Genomic DNA, 21,755 nt, shown 5'->3' with positions numbered 1-21,755 from the left:
TTCTGTCATGCGAATAGATCGCATTAGAGATTAACACTTTCACTTTTACTTTGCTATTTCTAAAAAGTATTCTGCAAGAAGAAGCAGTATTAAGCCAGACTCTTTTGTATGGAAGCCACCTTTAGGGTATCTCCCAGTCAAGCTACTTCACAGCAACATTCTTGCCTGATTGTTTTTGTTAAACTTACTGATATAATGCCCAAGCCAAGTGCTCTGGCTTGCATTGTGCTCGGACTCTGGCTAGCAAAATGTTGTAATATAATTTTAATTTGTACCAGAAATGATTGCCAATTGCCGCCGCTTTATGTTGATTATACAATTTGGTTGCCTCGTTGCAGTTGTTGTTGTTGTTGTTGTTTTAGTTATCCCCCCTTTTATTTTTTGGGGCGTTCGCCGTTTTGCCTCTTGAATGAAAGTGCTTGGAGCACTTAAAGTTTTGAATACTAGTTTAACTAAAATTGAACTCACAATTTGTGTAATTATTTTGCTGGCTGTTTTTTAGCCTTTGGGGCAGCCAAGTTAAAGACCCGGGGGCGATAAAGCTTAAAACTATAAATGATGCACAGTGGGAATTAATAAAGAAAGATGATAGTACATGTCTGGAAAGAAGGGATTTCGGGAAATGATTTAGATTTATCGATTACTGTGCTATCGATAAATATACTATAGGTTTTGATGGAAGAGTTATCGATAAAATGTAGAGTGTAACAGAGAGTCCTAGATATCATTAATGTCCATTCAATAATCGGGCTATGAGAGTTCAGCATTTACTTGTTTCAGATGTACTTATCAAATATATCGATGACCTTTGTCGATACTTGTGATATCGATAATACAATATGGTATAGCTGGAACAATATAGCAAATCGTTACCACCGATCATTTTTATTGTCCATAACGTTTTCTCGATTGTACCAATAAAATATATCGATTAACAGGTAAAAATGACATCAGAGTCAACATACTTTTAGACTCTTTTAGCAGCTGAAATAAATACATTTTAACGTTAAGTGGCCAATCCACTAAAATACTATTGTTATCGATAACTGTGGTATTAATTAGTACTCAATTAAATCGTTAGCTTTTCGTAGCTTTAAACGGAAAACTTGGACTTAAAATGCAACTCTAATGGCAGCCGAGTTATTTGTGTTATCGATATATATTTCACACCTTTATTCCACATACCAACCTATCGCAAGGTCATGCTAACATGCCCAGCTCAAGATCGTAGTCTTAACATGGTAAACCATGTCGTTCATCGCTTGTTATCCATCACACACTGTAGCCATACGCATTAACCAATTAATGAGCATAAGTCCCAAAGCGAAAAGCGAAAAGCAACTAAAGTCGATAAGCCCAACTTGGCTGAAGGTCTAAGGTCTGGCACTTCGTTCAATACCATATATTACCTGTATAGTCATAAGAAAGCGCTACCCCCCCACCACCCAAAAACCTGTTGATAGCTATAGGCCTGTCTGCCCATATGAAGCGCATGCGTGAGGTCGTCGTACTAATATGTCAAATGGTTCAGTGCACTAATGAGAGCGGCAATGCGCAGCCCTACCTCAAGCGCCCCTCGAGTTAACTTGGCCAGCAGCTCTGCAGATTGGGCAATCGGCAACGTATCCAAACTTTAATTGTCCAGTGAGCGGTTGCTTGGCCAAATCTGAGTGTGTGTCGCATTTGTCGCAATCACTGCGAATGGCAATTGGATATCTGTGGGGCATGTGGCAAGAATGACCATAAAACAATTTGAGCCTGTCTAATTTATACAACAAGAAATAAGCAACAACTACGTCTCCCCCTTTCGTCAGCCTCGCCAGTTTTGTTAATTAATGTGATTTTCGTTTTGGCGATAATTAAAGTTATGGCCAACAAAATGACCAGACTTACAGCGGTTGCTGACAGCGTACAGCTGGGCGCAGGCGTGGCTGCGCAGATTGCAACTGCCACTGGCAACATGTTCGCATCGAACATGTTCGTCCGCACATGATGACCTTTGCGTCTGCTCAGCGTCTGCTGCCCATGTAAATAACCCAACTATTTATGCCCTCTACACATAGTATATGAGCAAATAGGGTATTATGTTTTTGTGCGAACGCATATAACACAATTTCCGGATTCTTTTGTCACTTTCTCTCTCTCTATCTCGCTTTTTCTTGTTCTCTCTCTCTCTATCTCTTATCTCGACCTAGACAACAGGAGTTGAAAAGTTTAAATATATATTCGCATTTAATATATGCTAACCAAGTTTATCTACATTTTTCAATAGCTTCCACATTTCCTCAATATCGATTTTGTCTTCGTTAATATCGATTAGCATATATTTGACTTCCTTAATATCAATAAATATCGATTTTGAAATAAAGTTTTCTTAAGCATAGCTAGTATAAACAAATTAGTTAAGTAGATTATTGCATAAATGAAACCAATCGACAAATCTTAAGTTTTTGGACACAACCACCATATTCCCGATAAAATAAAACAAACTTCATTCTTATAGAATTGTGCCTTGATGTGTGCACACATTTCCATAATAAAGCCTGGAAAATGCCAAAAATTAACTATAAATACTGAAGGCTACAAGAATACATTTCCCACACTCCGACAGCTCGGCGCTGGCTACAGGGTGTCTTCTAGTCGGTCTCGCTCGACTTTAGTGCAGCTGTTGGAATTTGTTTTTTCGACCACTATGCCACTGCCAAATTTGTGTATGTGCTTAACGGTTTCTTTCCCCCTTCCCCCACCACGCTCGATATGACCGACAAATATGGCCATATATAGCCTCCAAGTGCCATTGCGGCTTGGCGCGGCCCAAGAACCCCAGCAAAACGCCGCATTGTTTTTGTGCGTCTACGTGCCACGTTTCCTAATTACCAGACAATTTTTTTAGGCCCCTCTTTTTTTTCTTCTTTTCCTTCGATTTTTTTCTTTCTGTAGGCCACAGTTAGTATTGCGAAATATTGAATGTTATTTTTTTCTTTTGGCTTTTTCGGTTGATTTTATATAGCAGTTATTTATTTTCTCTGACAACACACAGAATATTAATAAAGGGTTATAAACAACAAAACAGCAAATGTCATTTGTCGGTTATAAAAGAAATATAAATCTACAGTTAATGCTTGTTTTTGGCGATTTGAATGGAAATAGTCTCAAATTATATTCCAAATTTATTGAGCTTAATGACCGATTTTTTTCCAATTTGCTTTGCTTGATATTGTATTGAACTGTAAATGTTTGCTTTATGACAAAATTCAAATACCCTCTATAAAACTGAATACCTAACATGAAGTGTCGCAATCTCTTTGAGGCTTAATTTTTAGCCCAAGTCTCTTCGGCGTTTGGTTTTTTTTTGTACAACTTAATTGAGTTAATGTTTTCATGTTGTTAACCAATTTGTGAGTTGTTAAGAGCTGCAATCGCCATCGCATTCGAGAGCAACTGGGCTCTTATTTGGCGTCATAATTAACACAGTCAGTGCCAATTGTACGAACCAGCCGAACGATGCTTAAAATTCGCACAAGGCCGACAGATTTGGCAACCGAGAGATGCGTTTACACCGGCAGATAATAATATTTAATCATTATAATCATTACGATTATTATATGTGAGACCAAACTTATGTTGCCAATGGGAATGACAGCAATTGAGTTGATTTATTGATTTCTGTCTTGGACGCGTCGCCCGTCGCAGTCTGGGCCACAGCCCCTGTAATGCGCGCTTTAATGCGATTTTATTTGCTTTGCCTCGAAACCATGAAAATCACATAGATAAATAGCCAAAAAAAAAAATCAAAAAATAAACAATAAAAGTTTGTCAAAGTTTTCGCTTTGAGCTCACTTTTTGCATTATCATCATCATCATTATTGGTATTATCATTGTCATTATCATTATCATCATCATGGTTTTGATCTTGACGCACAAATTCGCGACATTTTTAACACCTTTTGCTGATTTATAGCTACACATTTTTTGCCGCGCGAAAGAACAGGTAATCGCTGCTATAAGGAAATTGCTCGTTAGGTTTTATAGATTGTTTTATTTGTTTTTTGTTTAGTATTAATGCAAATTTGTGTGTGGACTTAAGTGATATTGGACAGGTGTGATTAGATTAATTGGTAGTCGTAGACAAAGAGACTGGCAAAGAATACCAAGATATCAATCGAGTTGTGAACTTGCGTAGTTTTCCTAACTCTTTGCACACGTGCCTCTAAACAATTGTCTAGCGCTGTTTATGCAAACCAATTAAAATTTTCTATCGAGCTGCAAACAGTGTATTATCGTTTTAGGCCCGTGGGCCATTAACTAAAGTGTAGCACTTAATTAAATGCATGTCGAATCGATAATATTGAATATTGAACTAACCGCTGCATCAATTTTAATGAGCTTCATCGGACAGCGAACAAATTGAATTCAATTTTCAACTTTCCAAGAGTGGCTTTATAAACAGTTGCACCAGCTGCCAATTAAAAACATAATTAAGTTAATCTTAATTATGCATGCATGCTACGTATGTATATACAAATATGCATATATATGGGCAAGTGCAACGCGTCGTATGCGTAATTATTGTGGCTAATTAAATGCACAATGCAAATTGCGCATACGCCGTGTGCGCCGCACAACAGCAGCAGCATCAGCAGCCATTGAACTTGTCATCAACATCTTTGCAGCACGTCAACAGCTGCCATTGATTTCTCCCGCTCATAAAAAGTTATTATAGCTGTTGTTTCAACTTGTTATAATTTTTAATTCGTAATTGTTAATTCGTAATTAAAGGAATTTGCAGGAGTTCATGCAACTCGCTCCAAAATTGTAAAATTTATTGCCATTTCCACGTTATTGCAATTAATGCCGATTTTCAGATTTTCATGTAAATAATTTCCATGTAACTATTTGAATTATATGAGTTATTTCTGTTGTTGCAAGTTGATTAGTTGTAAATGCGAAACGAATAATAGATGGTCGTGTTTTAAATGCTTTTTATGGCATGTAAACTGCTTGTAATATAAAACTTTACTTTATGAATTAAATATTAAAATATATATTTATTTAATGCTATATTTTGGGGTTAACTTATTAATTTTCAGCTTGAATAAAAATTTGTTTACTTTAAATCTAGGACTTAGTTGTCGGTCTTTAAAGTTTATTAGGCAATATAAACAATTCTTTTAAGGAAAGCGTTTATTAAGACTTTGATTCATTTCAATATAATACCGTGTTTTTATGTAGCGAAACGAATAATTTATTTTTGTATGTATCTTAAGCTCCTTATATATGTATATGCAACTATGCTGTTTACTTAAAGGGGAAATCTTATCAATATCGCACAACTATATTATATAGCACTATGTATAGCAAAATATTCAATTTTTTAGAATATTCTCATCAAGCTCAGAACTTGCGTGTTCTACTATTCTCACATATCTGCTAAACTGTAAGGCAAATGTCTACAAGGGTATTAAATCTTCGGCGTGCCGAATCCATACTCATTTTTTCGTTTTAAACAATGTTGAGTATAATTTGTACGGAAATGGAAATATAAACACTCCAAAGATAGCTGTTCTCTATTGTGCTTTAATCATCATTCATTGCAAGATACAAGTTTTGGTTCCCCAAAAAGCGTGCTCAAAATAATTATTCAGAGATTAATTTCTAATTGTTTGGTATTTTTAAGTGTTCTTCTTCCAAAGAAAAAAGACTTCACATACGTATGACTAACACGACCAGACAAAACTTCTCGTGTTGGCTACACCCTCTAGTTATCCCACGTACAACATGTCAGCCACACACACACACACCCACACCCACTCAGCCACACACACACACACACCCGCACCCGCACCCAGAGCTTGCTCAATGATGCCTCAAGTTCAAGATACAAATGTGTACAAACAATTTGGTGCTGTGTACAATGTGCATTGTTTTTGATAAATTTTTGGCTTTTTGCATTTCCGCGTGCCGCACAGAAATATCTCAGCGAGATGCAAAGCCAAAAGATACTCGTTAATCAACCACAGCAGCCACAACAATAACAACTGCAAATTGTGGTACTTTTTCAGCATTGTTGTGTGTTGTTTGTGTGTTGTTTGTTGTGTGTTGTGTGTGGGTTGCGTTTTTCACAGCGCTTATCACACACTTCATTAATTTTGTTTCGCTTTTCATTTTGCATGCCGCACTGAGTCGTAATTATGGCCACACAGTTATGTTCGTGTATCTGTCAGATACACATCAAGTTTCACTTTTTTGCGCTGCGGCCTTCTTCTGCTGCTGCCGCTGCTGCTGCTGCTGCTGCTGCTTCTTCTATTTAGCGTCTTCTCTCTATTGCAACATTGCATGCTGCACTTGAAACTGAGTGCAACTGAAATTGAAAATTTGCCACGCGTGAAGTGGCAACTGCGGCCGAGGCAAACTCTGCGATCTATCTGTGTATCTGTGAGATACAGTATTTCGCATTTGTTAAACAGCCAACAGTTTGTTGCCATTTAGCTGCTGTTTTTAACGCTTCGTTAACAAATATAACAAAATTATTAAACAAAAGTAACCTTTGTTTTTATTTGTTGATATCATTAATTCAATTAATGTACCACGACTCTTAACCAAAAAGTTTAAATTAACTGATTTCTAAACTGAAAAAAAAACAAAAACAACAAACTAGATTAAACGGATATCACTATTTAGATTATGGTTTTATGTAACTATAATAAATTATTAACTAGAACGTGCTAATGAGTGTCAGCAACTGTTGCGTGTTAATGATGGGTCTTTATGTGATTTCTCTACAGATATATATCTAGCAATAGATATTTATATATTTTCTATAAAATACTTTAATGTTTTGAAACATTTAATGTCTTTTCTTTAATTTCTCTTTGACAACTATAAATAAAAACTAGAAAATTAGGATATTTAATACCCTTGGCTAATGATTTTGTAGAGTTGTGATAATAGTGAAGCTCGCAATTGCTGAGTGATAATATCTTGAAAAACAGATATTCTTCCTGCAGTGATATATAATATAGTAGTGAGATATTAAAAAGATTTGGAGCAGCATAGTTGCAAATAAGTATATGAGGAGCATAGTGAAACTAATAAATTCCCAGTTTGGGCTAGGTTTCTTGATAAGCAAAAAAGGTTTTCTATACAAGAGCCTACTTTTTCACCGATGATTCCTAAGTCTGCTAGATATAGTGGTCCGATAATGACAGCTTTATTATTGAGAGACTAGTTCGCATAGAAACAGAGAGACGGGCAGGAGAACAGATGGACAGACGTACGGACGGACATGGCAATATCAACTCGGCTGCTGATGATGGTGTAGAATATATATACTTTATGGGGACGGAAATGTCTGCTATGTGTTATACATTTCATGACAAAATTATAGCACCCTCTACAAGAGTATAAAAATAGCTTTGATATTACATTAAAGCTTTAGGCGATCTTTAAAGCTAAAAGCTTCGTTGAATGTGATTTAATTTGTTTTTTAGAAAAGATAGCTGCAAGGGCACAAAGCTCTCGCTCTAACTTCTTATATGCCAAGTGAACTTTAATAGCACCCAAAGGCTTGCTTTTAGTCAGTTATATGTATATTAAAAAGGGAAAAGTTAAAAGTTTTACGAAACAATTTTCATACAGCCAGCTGCCATAGGCGATTACGAAAATTCGCATAGTTTAAGCTAGGAGAATCCGAAATTTTGCGTAATGCAGTTTTCTGTCAGTTTGTCAAATGTTTTAATTAATAAAATTTTCATTTCCGCACCGCACCCCAAATGGCAAACACAGAGCAAAACTTTTGATTTACAACAAAAACAACAACAACAAAGCGACGATTAAGCAAGCTAAGCACTTGAAACAACAACAAGACATCAAAAGACAAACAGCAATCAACAAAAACAAATTAAAACTCGTCAAAGATAAACAAAAAAAATTTACAAAAAAAAAACTGAACAAAAAATCCAAACACAGCTCGAAAGATTTGACCAAATTATGCCAAAGTTGGAGCTGGCGTTGCAGTTTTATTGTTGTTGTTGTCGTTGTGGTTGTTGTTGTCGTCGTAGTTGTTGTTGTTGTAATTTTAGTTGATGATTTGTGCCAGTGCCACTTGAACTCTGCATCATCTTCAGCTCTATGCGTCTTGGGGATTTAAGATTTGCGCCGGAGCTGTTGGCGATTTGTTGGCCCTCAGCAACTTGTCCAAGTTGTTGTTGTCCATTGTCGGTTATCTTGTAATACAGCTTACTTACAAGCATATTATTATTGTTGTCTTGTTGCATCATCTCTCGATTGTGCAATAAATGGATTTAAATTCATATTTTTATGATTATGAATACGTACTCCTATCTGCTCGGAGAAGCTGCGAAAAAGGTTGGGCTTAAATTTAAAGATTATAAATGTAAAAAATTGTATAACATTACATACTTAACTTTTTCAATTTCGAGCCTTTCTGGAATGAAAGAAAGAAGGGCCCATTGTAAAAGTATTTCTTATTTTAAATTAAATTAAAAGTTTTAGATGTTTTTGGAGAAAACCCCAGTTGTCAGTTGCCGAGATTAACCCGTTCGGACAGACGGACTTGACTAGTCCATCTAGCTTAGCTCCAGATCAAGCAGATATATTCCTTATGAGCCTTCTTCTGCCTTCTTCTGCGTGTTACATCAATTTGCTTTAAACAAAAATATTATGCCCTTTTCAGACATTTTCAATGGGTATAAAGAACACGTACACACAAAGATTTAACTTTATTTTCTTACAGAACCAAAAGTTTCCCTAATTTAATTACAAAAAAATATATTTTCTTTTTTTTTTACAAACACTCCTTCTATAGAGTTTATGTGTTGTTTCCTAGCTGAACCAACCCACTTAGCAATGGGCATTACAAAAGTTTTTGCTGACTCGGCACATAAAATGGCAAAACACACACACATGCACACACACACACTCTTTTACACACAATAAGAAGACAAATTTCTTAGCCATTTCTTCATCTGGTTTTGTCCGCCGCACACGTGCAAAGCGAACAATGGAAAGTGGGCGTTGGGGTGGTCGCCGGGGCAGCGTGGGATTGTCATGAGGAAAAGGAAAAGGCCATAAAGGTACAGGTCCAATTCCGCTCACATTTATCGAGTAGAGAAAAAAGCGAAACGTGTTGCAATCAGACGCATAAAACGATAAAGGCGCCCATAAAGCGACATATGAAAAATCGAAAGGTTGGCTAGCGGGGGGGGGGGGGGGGGGGGGTGAGGGGCCTGGACTGGGTGCAGCAGCAGCAATCTGCATCAGTTGCCGCTGCTGCAGCTGCCTCTAACGCGTGGCAAGCATAACGCTGCTTGTTGCACAATGCCGAGTATAAAAATTGGAGCAGAGATCAACGAGCCGTCGCCGAATCGACACCAAAAGGCGAGCAGCTGTGCTGGGCTTTTGCCTCCCGGGCAATGCCGGTGCACTGCTGTTGTGGGGGGGTTGCTGGTGGGGGAGGGGGGGGGGGGGGTCACACATCTGCAACCGGTTATCCCTGGCGCAGTCATAAATGCATACAATGGACCCCGCGGCCATATATGTCGTTTATTTTTTTTTCGCACATGTTCGATCCAGGTATTTGGAACACGAGCTTTAAGTTTCAGCACAGTTTGCATTCGAAAAAAACGAAAAGAAAATTGGCTGCAAATATTTATTAAATACCCAAAGTAGAACCATTTTTATATGGTATTTATAGCGAATTGTCGACAACCAAATGTGTTTTTGATAGTTTTGATAGTTTTTATAGAATGCAGCTTAATGCATGCTTAAGTTGTCTAGCTGATACTTAATATTTAGGCAAAAGCATTTCGGATGGAAGACAAATAATAACAAAAGATACTTAAAGATTTGTTAAAGGCAATGTTAGATAAAGTTGGGTTAGGTACTGTTATAGTTGGCAAATGTTATTGTTGAGGGCAGGTTTTTCAATAAACGCACAATTAAAGAGAAAAACACGTCTATCCTATTTTGTAGATAACTCGCAGGCGAACAAGATTAACATAAAACTTCTCTTGTTAACAGTTTTATTCAGATATTGATTTATCGACAAGTGATATGACAGAATGCACTGATAATTATTATTATCACTATAAAAATATATTGTTGCTCTATATTATTGACATTCACTTTTTTCTGAACTTCGAAGAATCATAGGTTAGTTAGTTAAGTACAAAACGAACATGCAAAGACATATAATGAACTTGAAATATAATGTTTATTTTACAACTGTCGAAAATTATGATCTTATATATATATATTACTTAACAATAGCTCATAATCAATTTGTTTCCTTAACGAGTCCAAAAATTACTTGGAAAGCTGTTCATAAATAAATCCTGAACAGCTTTTAGGTCCACGAATAATTGCACAACTCCCAGCTAATCGAATGATTACAACAAATTAATTTTGATCTGTTTTATAACTGCTGTAAACATTTGTTCAGTTGATGCTCAAAAGTAACTTTTAACTATATTTTCGCATAATTCGCATTTCGTATGAAATTCATATATTTTGCCCGCCACAAACTGACCTCAAAGCGCCTCTCTAAATGTTAATTAAATTGCCTGCAATGATTAATTGACAGCTATGGCTATTTTTTATTAGCACTCAACGAGGGGCTAGTTGTTTGTGTGCTTTAAAAACCGCAACCGAAATAACTGACCTGCCCTATGAAAATGATATGTGAGCATTTCAATGACAACGCCGCCAACGCATTGAAAGTGAAAGTTATTTTTGTGGCAATTATTTGTTTTTATAAATAAACGAATATTTCTCAAAGCAAATAAAATAAACCAAAACCAAGACAAAGAGGCCAAAACAATGTGCATAATGTGTTGTTTACATTTGAAAAGCAACTGCGGCGAGTTTGGGAGTAAAGATGTAGACACAGTCCGATCGCATTACAAACCTCAGATGCCAGCGAAGTGTTGAAGTTGACCACGTCCAGCCAGGCGGGCGGTGACAGCGACTTGACTATTTCCAAAACTAAAAGCCGGTTCAAGTTTAAAGGCGACACGTTGTGATGTAATTTCTAGCCATTTCTTTTGGACACGAGTTGAACTTGGCAGCTAGTTTAACTGCAGGCCAGCGTTACGAGTCAACAAAAATTTACATATCAATGGACTCTCAAAGCCCAGCTCTGGCTGTGATATAATCAGTTCACAGTGGCTTAAATGGGTTGCTAATTAATTAGGAGCTGAGCGTCGGCTGCTTGGGTTCAAAGTTGTAAAGTTGCGCCTTAGGTAAGTTCGAACCTAAACAATAGACTCAAACAGCTGGCAACTGCAACATGTGCGTCAGACCAGATTCGCGGAGAAATTCAGTAGAAGAATAGCACATCAATAGATCTAAATGGAATTGTGGTAGCTTGACCCATATAACCCTATAACCCAATCACTTAAGTTCTGGTCGAAGTGCATGTTAGCATATAAAGCTCATGTTAGATCCATCGGACAATTGCTTGAGTTCCTGTCAAAGTTCATGTTAGCTTATATGTTTGTGTTATATATTCTTCATTAATGCACTCGTCAATGTTCATGTTAAATTACAAGTTCACATTATTAATACATGTCCCTGGCAAAGCTCATTTAAGATAGATCCAACAAAAACAATTGCCCAAAGTCCTATCAAAGTGCCTGTTAGATTGTATGCCTTTTTTAAATTTTATTGACGTATCTGTGCTTTTTTATTTTTTCATTCATACACTTGTCAATGCTCATGTTAAAACATAAGAAGTGAAACTGCATTAATATGCTATTCACATAAGTTATTCATGTCCCTGGCAAAGCGCATGTTACCTGCCTGATAGATCAACATTTTGTGCAATTTTGGCAACGTCACATACTGACAGGTTGGCAGAGCTAAAGGAGAAATTAACAACTAAATATTACATGCTCCGTATGCTCACTTAAGTGTCAAGGTGCCAATACTATCAGGTGATTTAACTTGCTGCTACATTTTGACATGGAGATCAAGAGCAAGCCAAGTTTCGTTTACAATATGTTAAAGTGAGTCTTCGCTTGAGTAAAGAAACCAAAAGTCAATCAAAATCTGATAAACTTGCATGTTTGATCAGCGATCAGCTTGCAACTGCAACATGTATGTCGAACCTGGTTGTAAGTTCGTTGTAAGCTCGCGTCGCATGTCTGCGCCCAAAGCGCCAAATCTAACAGTTAGTCAAGACGTGAGCGTCTTGTGAAGCGCATGCGCAACGCGTTCAACACTTTCAATTCGATTTTTTTATGCGATCTTCTATGAGATATCGTAAAGTTTGCCATGCCAGCCAAGCGCATTAATGGATTCTATGTGCCGCGACTGAAACGTGTTTGAAATTCGCAAAACCAATTCGACTAAAGAAAGAACTGTGAAAACTATTTTGGCTCATTAAGCAGAAAAAAAAGTGTCAACAAATAAAGTAAAAAGGTCCAAAAATCAATTCAGCATAAAAAAAAGGTGAATGAATATCCAGAAATGGCAAACTATGTCAAATGCAAAGAAAGTTACAAAGTTAAAACCCACACGCGGGTGCTTCAGACTGTCAATGAGTCTCACGTATAGAATATAACCGAGAGATGACATACGATCATATCTATAGGAACTACAACAGCTGCTACAGCTGGTGGGTTGTCTTCCTCTGAGTTAATGCTGGGGCTTGTCTCGAGCACTTTTTTGTATTTGGCGTGGGCCACACTGCAGTTCCAATGTAAAGAAGACCATTTTGGGATCATTCAATGCTGGTGATGATAATGTTTCTGTAATTGCTGTACGCCCAGGCATGCAAGTCAAAGCAGAAGAATTATTGGAAAGATTTGCGTTTTGTATTTAGCTGTCTTCTGAGTCATTTCTTCAGACACTTGTCTCTGGGTATTCTTTTGCTGCTTTTTAAGGCGCGGCTAACGCGTGATGCGAATTTGATAAGCAAATATCCAGATTCTTTTCACAGTTATTTGGGTTGTTCAGCTGGGAGATGGGATGAAAGCAGTCCAGTGAAAAACATTTGAGTGTTATTCCAGATAGTTAACTAAACAAAAGTCTAACTATAAATTATTAAACAGATGTGAAGATTTTGAAATTTATGCTTGGAAAAAACTTTTTGATTTAAAGTAAAATCACGTTTTTTTTTAGATATTTTGGAATGTTCTTTATGTTCGAGAGAAAAGTTTAGGAGATCAAAAAAAGTAATCTAAAAGTATAGAAAGAAATAAATTAAGAGATCTACGTGCGATAAGATGCTTAAATGTATTTATTTATAGATGCCTTAGAGGTCTCTGGCATTGATGATATCATATGAAAAGAGGAGCTTGGTAACCTTAAGCTTAGTAGGGATTTATAGAAAGCTTTAGTAAGGATTAAAAGAAAGCTTTATCAGTAATGTAAACTTATATATATTCATGATTACGTTCTTAGGGAAAGTCTTCAAATATCTATATCTTATTTATATGAAAATATTGACATATATTTAAATATAGATTACTTTTATGCAGATTTAAAATCGCACATTCTAGACAGCTGAAGATCCTAACCCGGAGATAACCAACTGTCTTCAACTAGTGATGATATCACAGCTAGTTAATACATATATTTGTAGGAATTTTTGTTTCATTTAAGCTAATCATTTCGCATAATTCGCAAGGTCAATAAAACAAGTTTTTTTTCGGCTACCAAAAATTTGACGCACTGCCAAAAAATGCAACAAAAAAAAAAAAAAAAGAAGATTTCATGAAGTTAAAAAATCGAAACAACAATCAATCGCAGTCGGATGATTATTAAATATTGAAGCGACGTCAAACAAAATTCATTTGAATATGAAGTAGAAAAAAATATAACGTTGATAAATCAGGAAATATTTTTGTACTCTGCATATTTAAACTAGTTGAATTTCTGAGAGCCATTGTCTGTGGTAAAAACACAATGCAGGCCATTTTTTATGGCTGTTCAAATGAAAACATGAGAACAAATAAGCTGAGGGGCAAATAAAACATGACTTTAGAGTCGATTTTGTGTATGAAATACAAGTGAATATTTAATTGGGATAATATGGGCTGAAAAAGCTGTGCTGGTGAGTTGTTGAAGAGGATTCTGAAAAGTTGAATTCTTTATGTATAATATATAACATATATATACGGCTGAAGGTTTATTGATGAAAAGGATGATATTTTAAAATTTTTAAAGTTTTTCTAAATGGTTTTAATTTCTTTCATTGATTTCTTTCTTTCTGGATTTGGTGGCTAGTGAATTAAGCCATTCGCAGTCAGAAAATTAACTTGATTCAGTTTTGGCATTCAAAAAGTATACAAAAATGTTTGATACTGTAACTCATTTGGATTGCAAGGCAAACATCTGTATTTGTATTGACTCAGATTGTTTTTGCTTATCAATAATAATAATATTCATAGCTCGCAAATGTCTACTTCGGCTCTTTAAATGCATTTGCGTAGTTTTATTTTACCTCTTATTTAATCAATTTCTTTTGTGGAGTGTGCACTTTTATAGCACTTAAAAATGATTACCCAAATTTCATGTGGTTTATCTTAATTGCGTTTAAATGGAGCACTTGCTACTTTTACAGCCATTTCAAGTCGTAATCGGGCTTAAGCATCGCACAAATGCTGCAGCTGCTTGCTTTTTTTTAATACCAAATAAAATTCACTTTATGCTTGCATATTAAGCCACCAAATTTGAATATTGATTACTGAGCGTTTTTTTTTTAAGTTAAGTAAGTCGTGGGTGCACGACTAGGAGATACCCTGAGTCCAGTGACAAGCTGCCGCGACAGGCATTTATGATACCTTCTATAAATTAATGCACTAGCACATAAATAGACACACATTTGCCCCACCCTATGGGAAAAGCGTTGTCTAATTACATCGGAGCTTACAGTCCGATTTTTATAAATATATACCAAATGGCAAGGCTTAAGCTTTAAGAATGAATTACTTCCCAATTTAGGGAGATTTTGGGATATACAAGAAGTAAAAGTTTTAATCTATGTATACTATATGTGAAGCTACATAAGAAATTAGGTGTGTCTGGCGCTTTTAATCTTGGAGTTCTGGTCAAAAAACCAAGTCTCAAAATCGATATTTATCTATATTATGAAAATGCAGACGGAATGAGAGAGATCAACTCAGCTTGTCTTTGCAATCTATAAAATATATATATTCTTTACTGGCTTACAGGTGCTTCTCCCTGTCTGTCACATAGATTTGCAAAAAACCATTATACCCTTCTAACCCATTTCAGGGTATTAAAACATACCCCAAGTTCAGCGCAACTACTTGTAGTTATTGCCTGCACTGGATCTATAATTCATAAGGAGTGCAAAACAACTTGTACACAACAGAAAACAAAAACAAAACACAAATAATTATAGCTTGAACTTGACACATTTGGTATGCAAATGGCCAATTGATGGCTTTCAACAGGGCCAATCAAACAAATGGCCAACTAACCGCAGACCAACAGCACTTTTCTGCATAGATAGCAATTAATTAAACTGCGGTTTGTGTACTTTTGTATATAGATAGATATATGTATAGCATATATCGTAGCTAATGCTAATTGCATACCAATGCAATTGTCTTGGGCATTTGCTTGTGCCGCGCGGCGTATACGTAATATGCGTTTATGCAACGGCACAGCTGCAAGCTGAAGGGTGTGCGTGTGTGTTTGTGTGTGTGTGTGTGTATGTACATTCCATGCCTCAGTAAGCGTTGCAAAAACTGTAATAAATCAAAAATTGTAACCATCGCTTGATTTATTTGCGTGCATTGATACCTAAACATAGGAATAACTCACCATAGTAACAATGGGCATTTCTATACCCTGTATTCATTAAGTGGGTAAGTGGGGTATATTTGGGAGTTATGCATATGTGTACAACGGGCAAAAAGGCGGCATTTGTGAGAATATCAAGTGCCTAAATTATTTATCATTCGCAGAAGAGGCTTCTCACTCAATAGTTGTATATATCGATATATATATCGATTTTTAGCTGCTTCTTTTTGTAGATCGGGAGAAACTAGGAATTCTATTAAAATTTAGTGTTTCTCCAGCGCAGTTTGTTCAAAATCGATATATATAATATATGTAAATACAAATCGATAATCTATAAATATCGACTTGTAGCTCTAGTTTTTCGAGTGCATTTCGAAGAGTACTAAAGATAGAGATACCCTATTAAATGTAAGGGGTTTTGCATGGTTTACAATGATTAAGAAATTTATTACCGAGTTTTCCCATAATCGATAAATATCGATTTAAATAACAATCGAAAATTATTAAAAATCGACTTTAGCTCTAGTTTTTCGAGATTATTTCGAAGACATTAATAGATGGTGCTTCCCTATTGAATGCATGTACTTGCATAGTTTATACATATTAAGATTATATGACGACAGCTCAGAACTGGGTACTAGGTATCTCCTAGTCTAGCACACGCAATTGGTGCACCCTTACCTGTTTTGTTATTTATATGCCGTGCAAATAGTTGCTGCCAGATAGTTCGATTTGCGTGCCAAACCAAAGTCACGCTGCATTGTTTATATTGCAATTTATTTTATGTATTTTATAAATTTTTTGTTGTCGCTAAGAAAACAAAAGAAATGCAAAATAAATTGTTAGGTTTGGGCCAGAGACATTGTCACCCTCGCAGCTGCTGGGCCTTATTGACTTGTCAAGCCGCAAAGAGAGAGAGGGAGAGAAAATGAGCGAAAGAGACAGAGAGAGACATGCAACCCATACAAATGTTAATCGATCGCACAAGAAATTAAAACAAAAACTATGCAAATTAGCAAATTGCAAATGCCTGAAAAACGTTGCACAAGAAATGGGCGTAAACAAAACGTGGTTAAAAAAAACCCAAATAATCAATAGTCAATAAGCAATACCTAATATTCAATATCTTTCACGAATTTTTTAAAATTATTAATGCTAAACAAAAAGCCAAACAACAGACGAACAGCCATAAAAATGTTTAGCTTATAATGGATCGCTGCACTTGCTGAGGCAATATATGCGGAATACTATCAATATTTAGATGGGTTGGGTATAGACTGCCGAATGACAAGTCGAAATATACGTTTAGTTACCCTTTAAAATATTTACACAGTTTGATTAGAAGGTAATTATATAAAATACTGTATCCAAACACATTTTGTTCTTTAATGCAAAACTCCTCTAGATATTTATTCTTATAAATAGGAATCTTATATCAGTTTTATATTACCTATTTCATTTCTTTTAGCTTATTTCGGATTTTTAAAAGTCATAAACTGGGAAAAGATATTCAAGAGATATTACAGACCTTTTTTTTATACTGTAAACCCATTGAAAATGTGTTTTATGTTTTTGTGCAAAGGTATGTAACAAGCAGAAGGAAGCATCTCCGACCCTATAATGAGTATATATTCTTGATCAGCATCAATAGCCAAGTGGATCTAGCCATGCCCGTCTGTCCGTATGTATGAACGCGTCGATCTCAAAACCTATAGGAGCTAGAGACTTTACGCAGGTCTTCCTAGACCATTTTTTAAAGCTATTTTCATAGTTTGAAAAGCAAACGAACTCGTGGCTTGAGCTGCATTTGATGTTGGCAGAAGAGGGTGCAGGGTATCCCCTAGTCGGGAACTCGCCATTAGAGCCTCTTACTTGTTTTATTCTATAAATGCTGTAAGTCTCTTTATGAAATATTTATAGGACACAGCTCTATGCACTTCCCTTAAAATATTTCTATAGCTAGAGCTCGTTTTAGGCCAGGGACTATGAATCATCACTTGCCTTAGTTAAAAAACATGTCGTAACTAAATAGCTCAAGTCTTTTGTTATACTCAAATCATGTTAATTTGTAGGCTTTTGAATTAAATAAATAAATAATTTATGTTGGGAAAAACATGTAGCTTATTTAAAAAGTTAAACTAGTTAAACCGAAAAACCTTGAACTAAATGTAATTTTCCAACTTACAAATTTTCGTTTATCATAAAAACTGAATATATCAATTAGCAATTTATTGGTGAAATGCACGAATATATTTTAATTGTTAAGAAAAAGAACAGTATAACTGAAATTCTTGTTAGTTTCAATTAGAGAGCTGTCACATTATAAAACATATTTTCAAGCTGACTAATCAAAAGCCAAATCGAAGCACCAGCACATCCCCTTCAGGTGGGTGTTTATCAACTGTTTGATTTTCCAACTCAACGGATTGCATTTTTTAATTAAATATATGCCATTCTATGTTACATTTTAGTGTCAGTTGCATTTTATTTATGTGGCATATCATATTTGTTCACTGCGGAAGAGTTAACAGATTTTTAATTAAAAACTTTGTGACTCTCTCAGTTAAGCAAATAAGCCAATTATATTTGATGGTCAGTTTATGCAGACAAAACAAAAACTGGTTAAAGTTTGAAAATTACATTTTTGCAAAATGCATGAAGAATGCAGGTGAAGCGTACGACTGGAATATACCCTGTAGGTCTAAAGTGTGCCCTTAAAAACTGTGAATGTTTTTGGAACATTCCTCAAGAACAAGCAGATGGTTGAGTATCAGAATATCGGGGCTATGTGTTTTGGGGTCTATGCAATGCTTTATACACATTTTGTAGTCTTTAGGTTGTCTAGTCTCTGAGATCAGTCAAATTAACAAGACTTTTGTTTTAGATTTTAAGATTAATTTATATAATTCGACCTGTCTAAAGTTGTCTTCAATCTAAATTCATGCCACTTTTTAAGGGGCGCAAAATAGGTAAAAAAAAAACAACATAAAATGTATGTGAATATCTACTTTTGGAAAAGTTGTTAATATAAATAAAAGCCAACTAGTCTGACCGCTAATGGGCAAAATATTGGTAATACCAAATGGCATTTGAGTTGAGTGCAAAAATTTATGCAGATGCAAACGTCATTAATTGTAACACCTGCCCGGCGAAGGTGAGCCGGTGGCTTTTACGCGGACAGAAACAGAAAAAAAATAAAATAAATAGGCACACAGTTTGAGCGCTTAACATTTATGAATGTGTGGTCATTGATGTGGCAGCCACAGATGCCACATGCAACCGATTTGTGTTGACAAGATGTTGACGTACAACTGGTTGATGGCTGGCGGAAGAGTTTCTCGCATCGTGCAGTCATCTATTGCATAAGCGAGCCATTGAAAACACAACCAGTTACGCACTCACTCACTCATCCTCCCCTCTCTCTCTCCCACTCTCTCTCTTTCACTTCGCACAGCATGCGTGAACGCAGTCAAACCACACCGCGACGCCGTCGTGCGGGTCCCAAACAGGCGCTGCCCGTGGAGCCCAGCTACAACATGGACAAGACGGAGCATATTTATGGCACCACATTGCTGCCATCGCAGCGTCGCTATATGGATCCCTGGGATCTGGAGAACTACGATTATGTGCGCAAGAAAATGGACATAGATGTGGCCGCGAACGTTTTGCCAGACTACGAAACGGCGCTCGACTACGAACAAGCCTCCCATTCGCCCAGTCCGACGGCTGCGCCTGTCTATGGCTATGGCAATGGCTTGGCCATGGCCTCTACCATGCCACGCCCACACACAAGACGCCTCTCGCGCAGCCAATGCCAGCTGGAGTGCTGTCGCCTGCCCAGCCGCAGTCGCAAGGAGCTCTTGTATGCCGCACGTAGCGAACTGTATGGCGCACCAGTCGCCAGTCGCTATGATGACTATATGGCCACCATGACCCGACAGCTGCATCTGGACGATGAGGATGGGCAGGAGGAGCTGTATGCCGAGCAACGGCAGCTATACAATGGCTATGGAGGTGGGTGCGATTGAGGGCAATAAGGGCTTTCTAATAAATAAAAAGGCTTTCTAATAAATAAAAATATAAAAAGGGAAATTCGTTTGAAACCATATATTTTGTGACTTAACTGATATCCCTTTAATCTCTTGAACAGGCTTTTCCAGCGCCAGCTCCACGGAGCAGCACTCTTCCATTGGCGATGAGATGCCCTCGATGACGCTGCCCCGCCGAGCGGCCACACTGCAGCGTCGCCCCATGCCCAGTCAGAGCACGGAGCCGAGCAACCACAACAACTACAGTGCGGGTTATGGTACGGCGCCGCATCCGCGACGCAGGCGCAGTGCTGCCACGCCCAGTGGCAAATCAATGGCCATGTTGCAGACGCCGCCACAGATTGACTTCCCCGCACCGCCGCCGCTCTCGCCCGCCTACGACTATTGCAATCCATATGCTACAATGCCGTATTGCAGCCTACCGGATTGCGCCGAGTGCCAACAGCAGGCGACGTCCCTCATCTATGCCGCTCCCTCAACACTGTACGGCACCTTGGCGGGCGGACGGGCGGCGACCCAGTGCGATTCGCCCAGCGACTCATCGCTCTACGCCGGAATTTATGCGCGTAAATTTGGCTTGAGCAAGAAAGGTCTGCTCCAAATCGACTACTCCTGCAGCTGGAATGACTTGGATCGCGTCATGGGTCGTCAGTATTAAGTATCCACTGTACTGCACTAGGTCTTGGGTGTTAGGGTTTAGTCTCTAGTTAAACTATTCTAAGTTAAGAGCGACTCAAAGTCGTCTATACATGAGTTAACGAATTGCATTTGTACTTAACTCATCTCACACACACGCACGCACGTACACACACAAAACAGAACCCGTACCAAATAATTTAAATTGTTTTAGTATCGATTTAGTCGCTCTCCAAGTCACGCAGTAATCGTGCAAAAAGTCTTCGAGATTTATCGAATAAAGTTGACATTATTAAAAATAACGCCAATTAATTATTTATTATTTGAATTTTCTAACATAATAATTGAAACAAGATATGGCTTTGAACTGCTCTTGGGACTCAAAGCTTCTTGTGGATCCTGATGTGCCAAACAACTTGTTTGGAATACGTCTATCAACTGGCCAAATAAAAATTTAATTCGTCCTGATAATCTTTGTGTTACTAAGGATTTGGTGTTTACATGCCTAGATTCTATGATAATCACACAATTTTTAAATGCAGCTCGGTGGGGCTTATACTGATTGGCATTCAAGAAAGATATTTTTAACGGCTAAGTAAAGTCGGTTAAACAAAATCTGATCTTGGCAGGATTCTTTTTTTAAGCTCGTTGAATCGAATGGAATCCAAAAATGTTAAATTGACAAGCAACCCAATTTATGCAAAATTTGTGATGTTAAAATTGGTCATATCCATGGTCCCAACTTACCCGAGATATTTGAAAAAAAAAATATTTATGAAAAACTTTTTCTGGCTGTATCCCGGGTATATAAGGTCCGAGCCTTAGGAAGATACACCTCGTCCATCTCGAATGCCCATAGAATTGAATGGGATCCAAAAAATTTGATTTTAGAACTGACCCGATTTTGCAAAATTGGTCATATCTCTGAGCGGAAATATTTAATGGCTATATTTATATTAGAAATCAAATTAAATTCAGCCGAGATATTCGAAGTTATTTATTTTGTAAACTTTCAATGTCTGTATCTCAGAAAAACGTTGTCCGGAAAGATATTCATTTTTGGAAGTCTATAAAATAGAAAATAAATGAAAAACTGAAAGTATAGGACAGAGTCAGTTATTTTTCTGGCTCCCAAAAATATGTAACATATATCGGCATTTTTAGGTTTTGTATCGCACAAAAGTGTGCACTGATTTTTCACATGGACTTTTTGAAGTTTTGTGAAAGATGGGCCAAAGTATGCAGTAAATTGGTTGTGCTAAATATTACAAGCAA

General features: G+C 37.0%; 1 protein-coding gene across 1 annotated transcript; it reads left to right on the top strand.

Annotated features, from left to right (window-relative positions):
- Positions 1-12,208: 12,208 nt before the first annotated feature.
- LOC135428030 (uncharacterized) lies at positions 12,209-20,788 on the top strand. Its single transcript, XM_064681820.1, has 3 exons — positions 12,209-12,471; positions 19,250-19,809; positions 19,946-20,788. Exons 2-3 carry the CDS (start codon positions 19,251-19,253, stop codon positions 20,500-20,502), a joined length of 1,116 nt encoding a protein of 371 aa, XP_064537890.1. The 5' UTR covers positions 12,209-12,471; position 19,250; the 3' UTR covers positions 20,503-20,788.
- Positions 20,789-21,755: the final 967 nt, after the last annotated feature.

Source organism: Drosophila montana, unplaced genomic scaffold, assembly GCF_035044405.1.
Source record: "Drosophila montana isolate Dmon_TW-CO22-7 unplaced genomic scaffold, ASM3504440v1 contig_2438_1, whole genome shotgun sequence".
Lineage (NCBI taxonomy): Eukaryota > Metazoa > Arthropoda > Insecta > Diptera > Drosophilidae > Drosophila > Drosophila montana.
The sequence above is the reverse complement of the archived record's forward strand: the minus strand, read 5'-3'. Positions and strand labels throughout refer to the sequence as shown.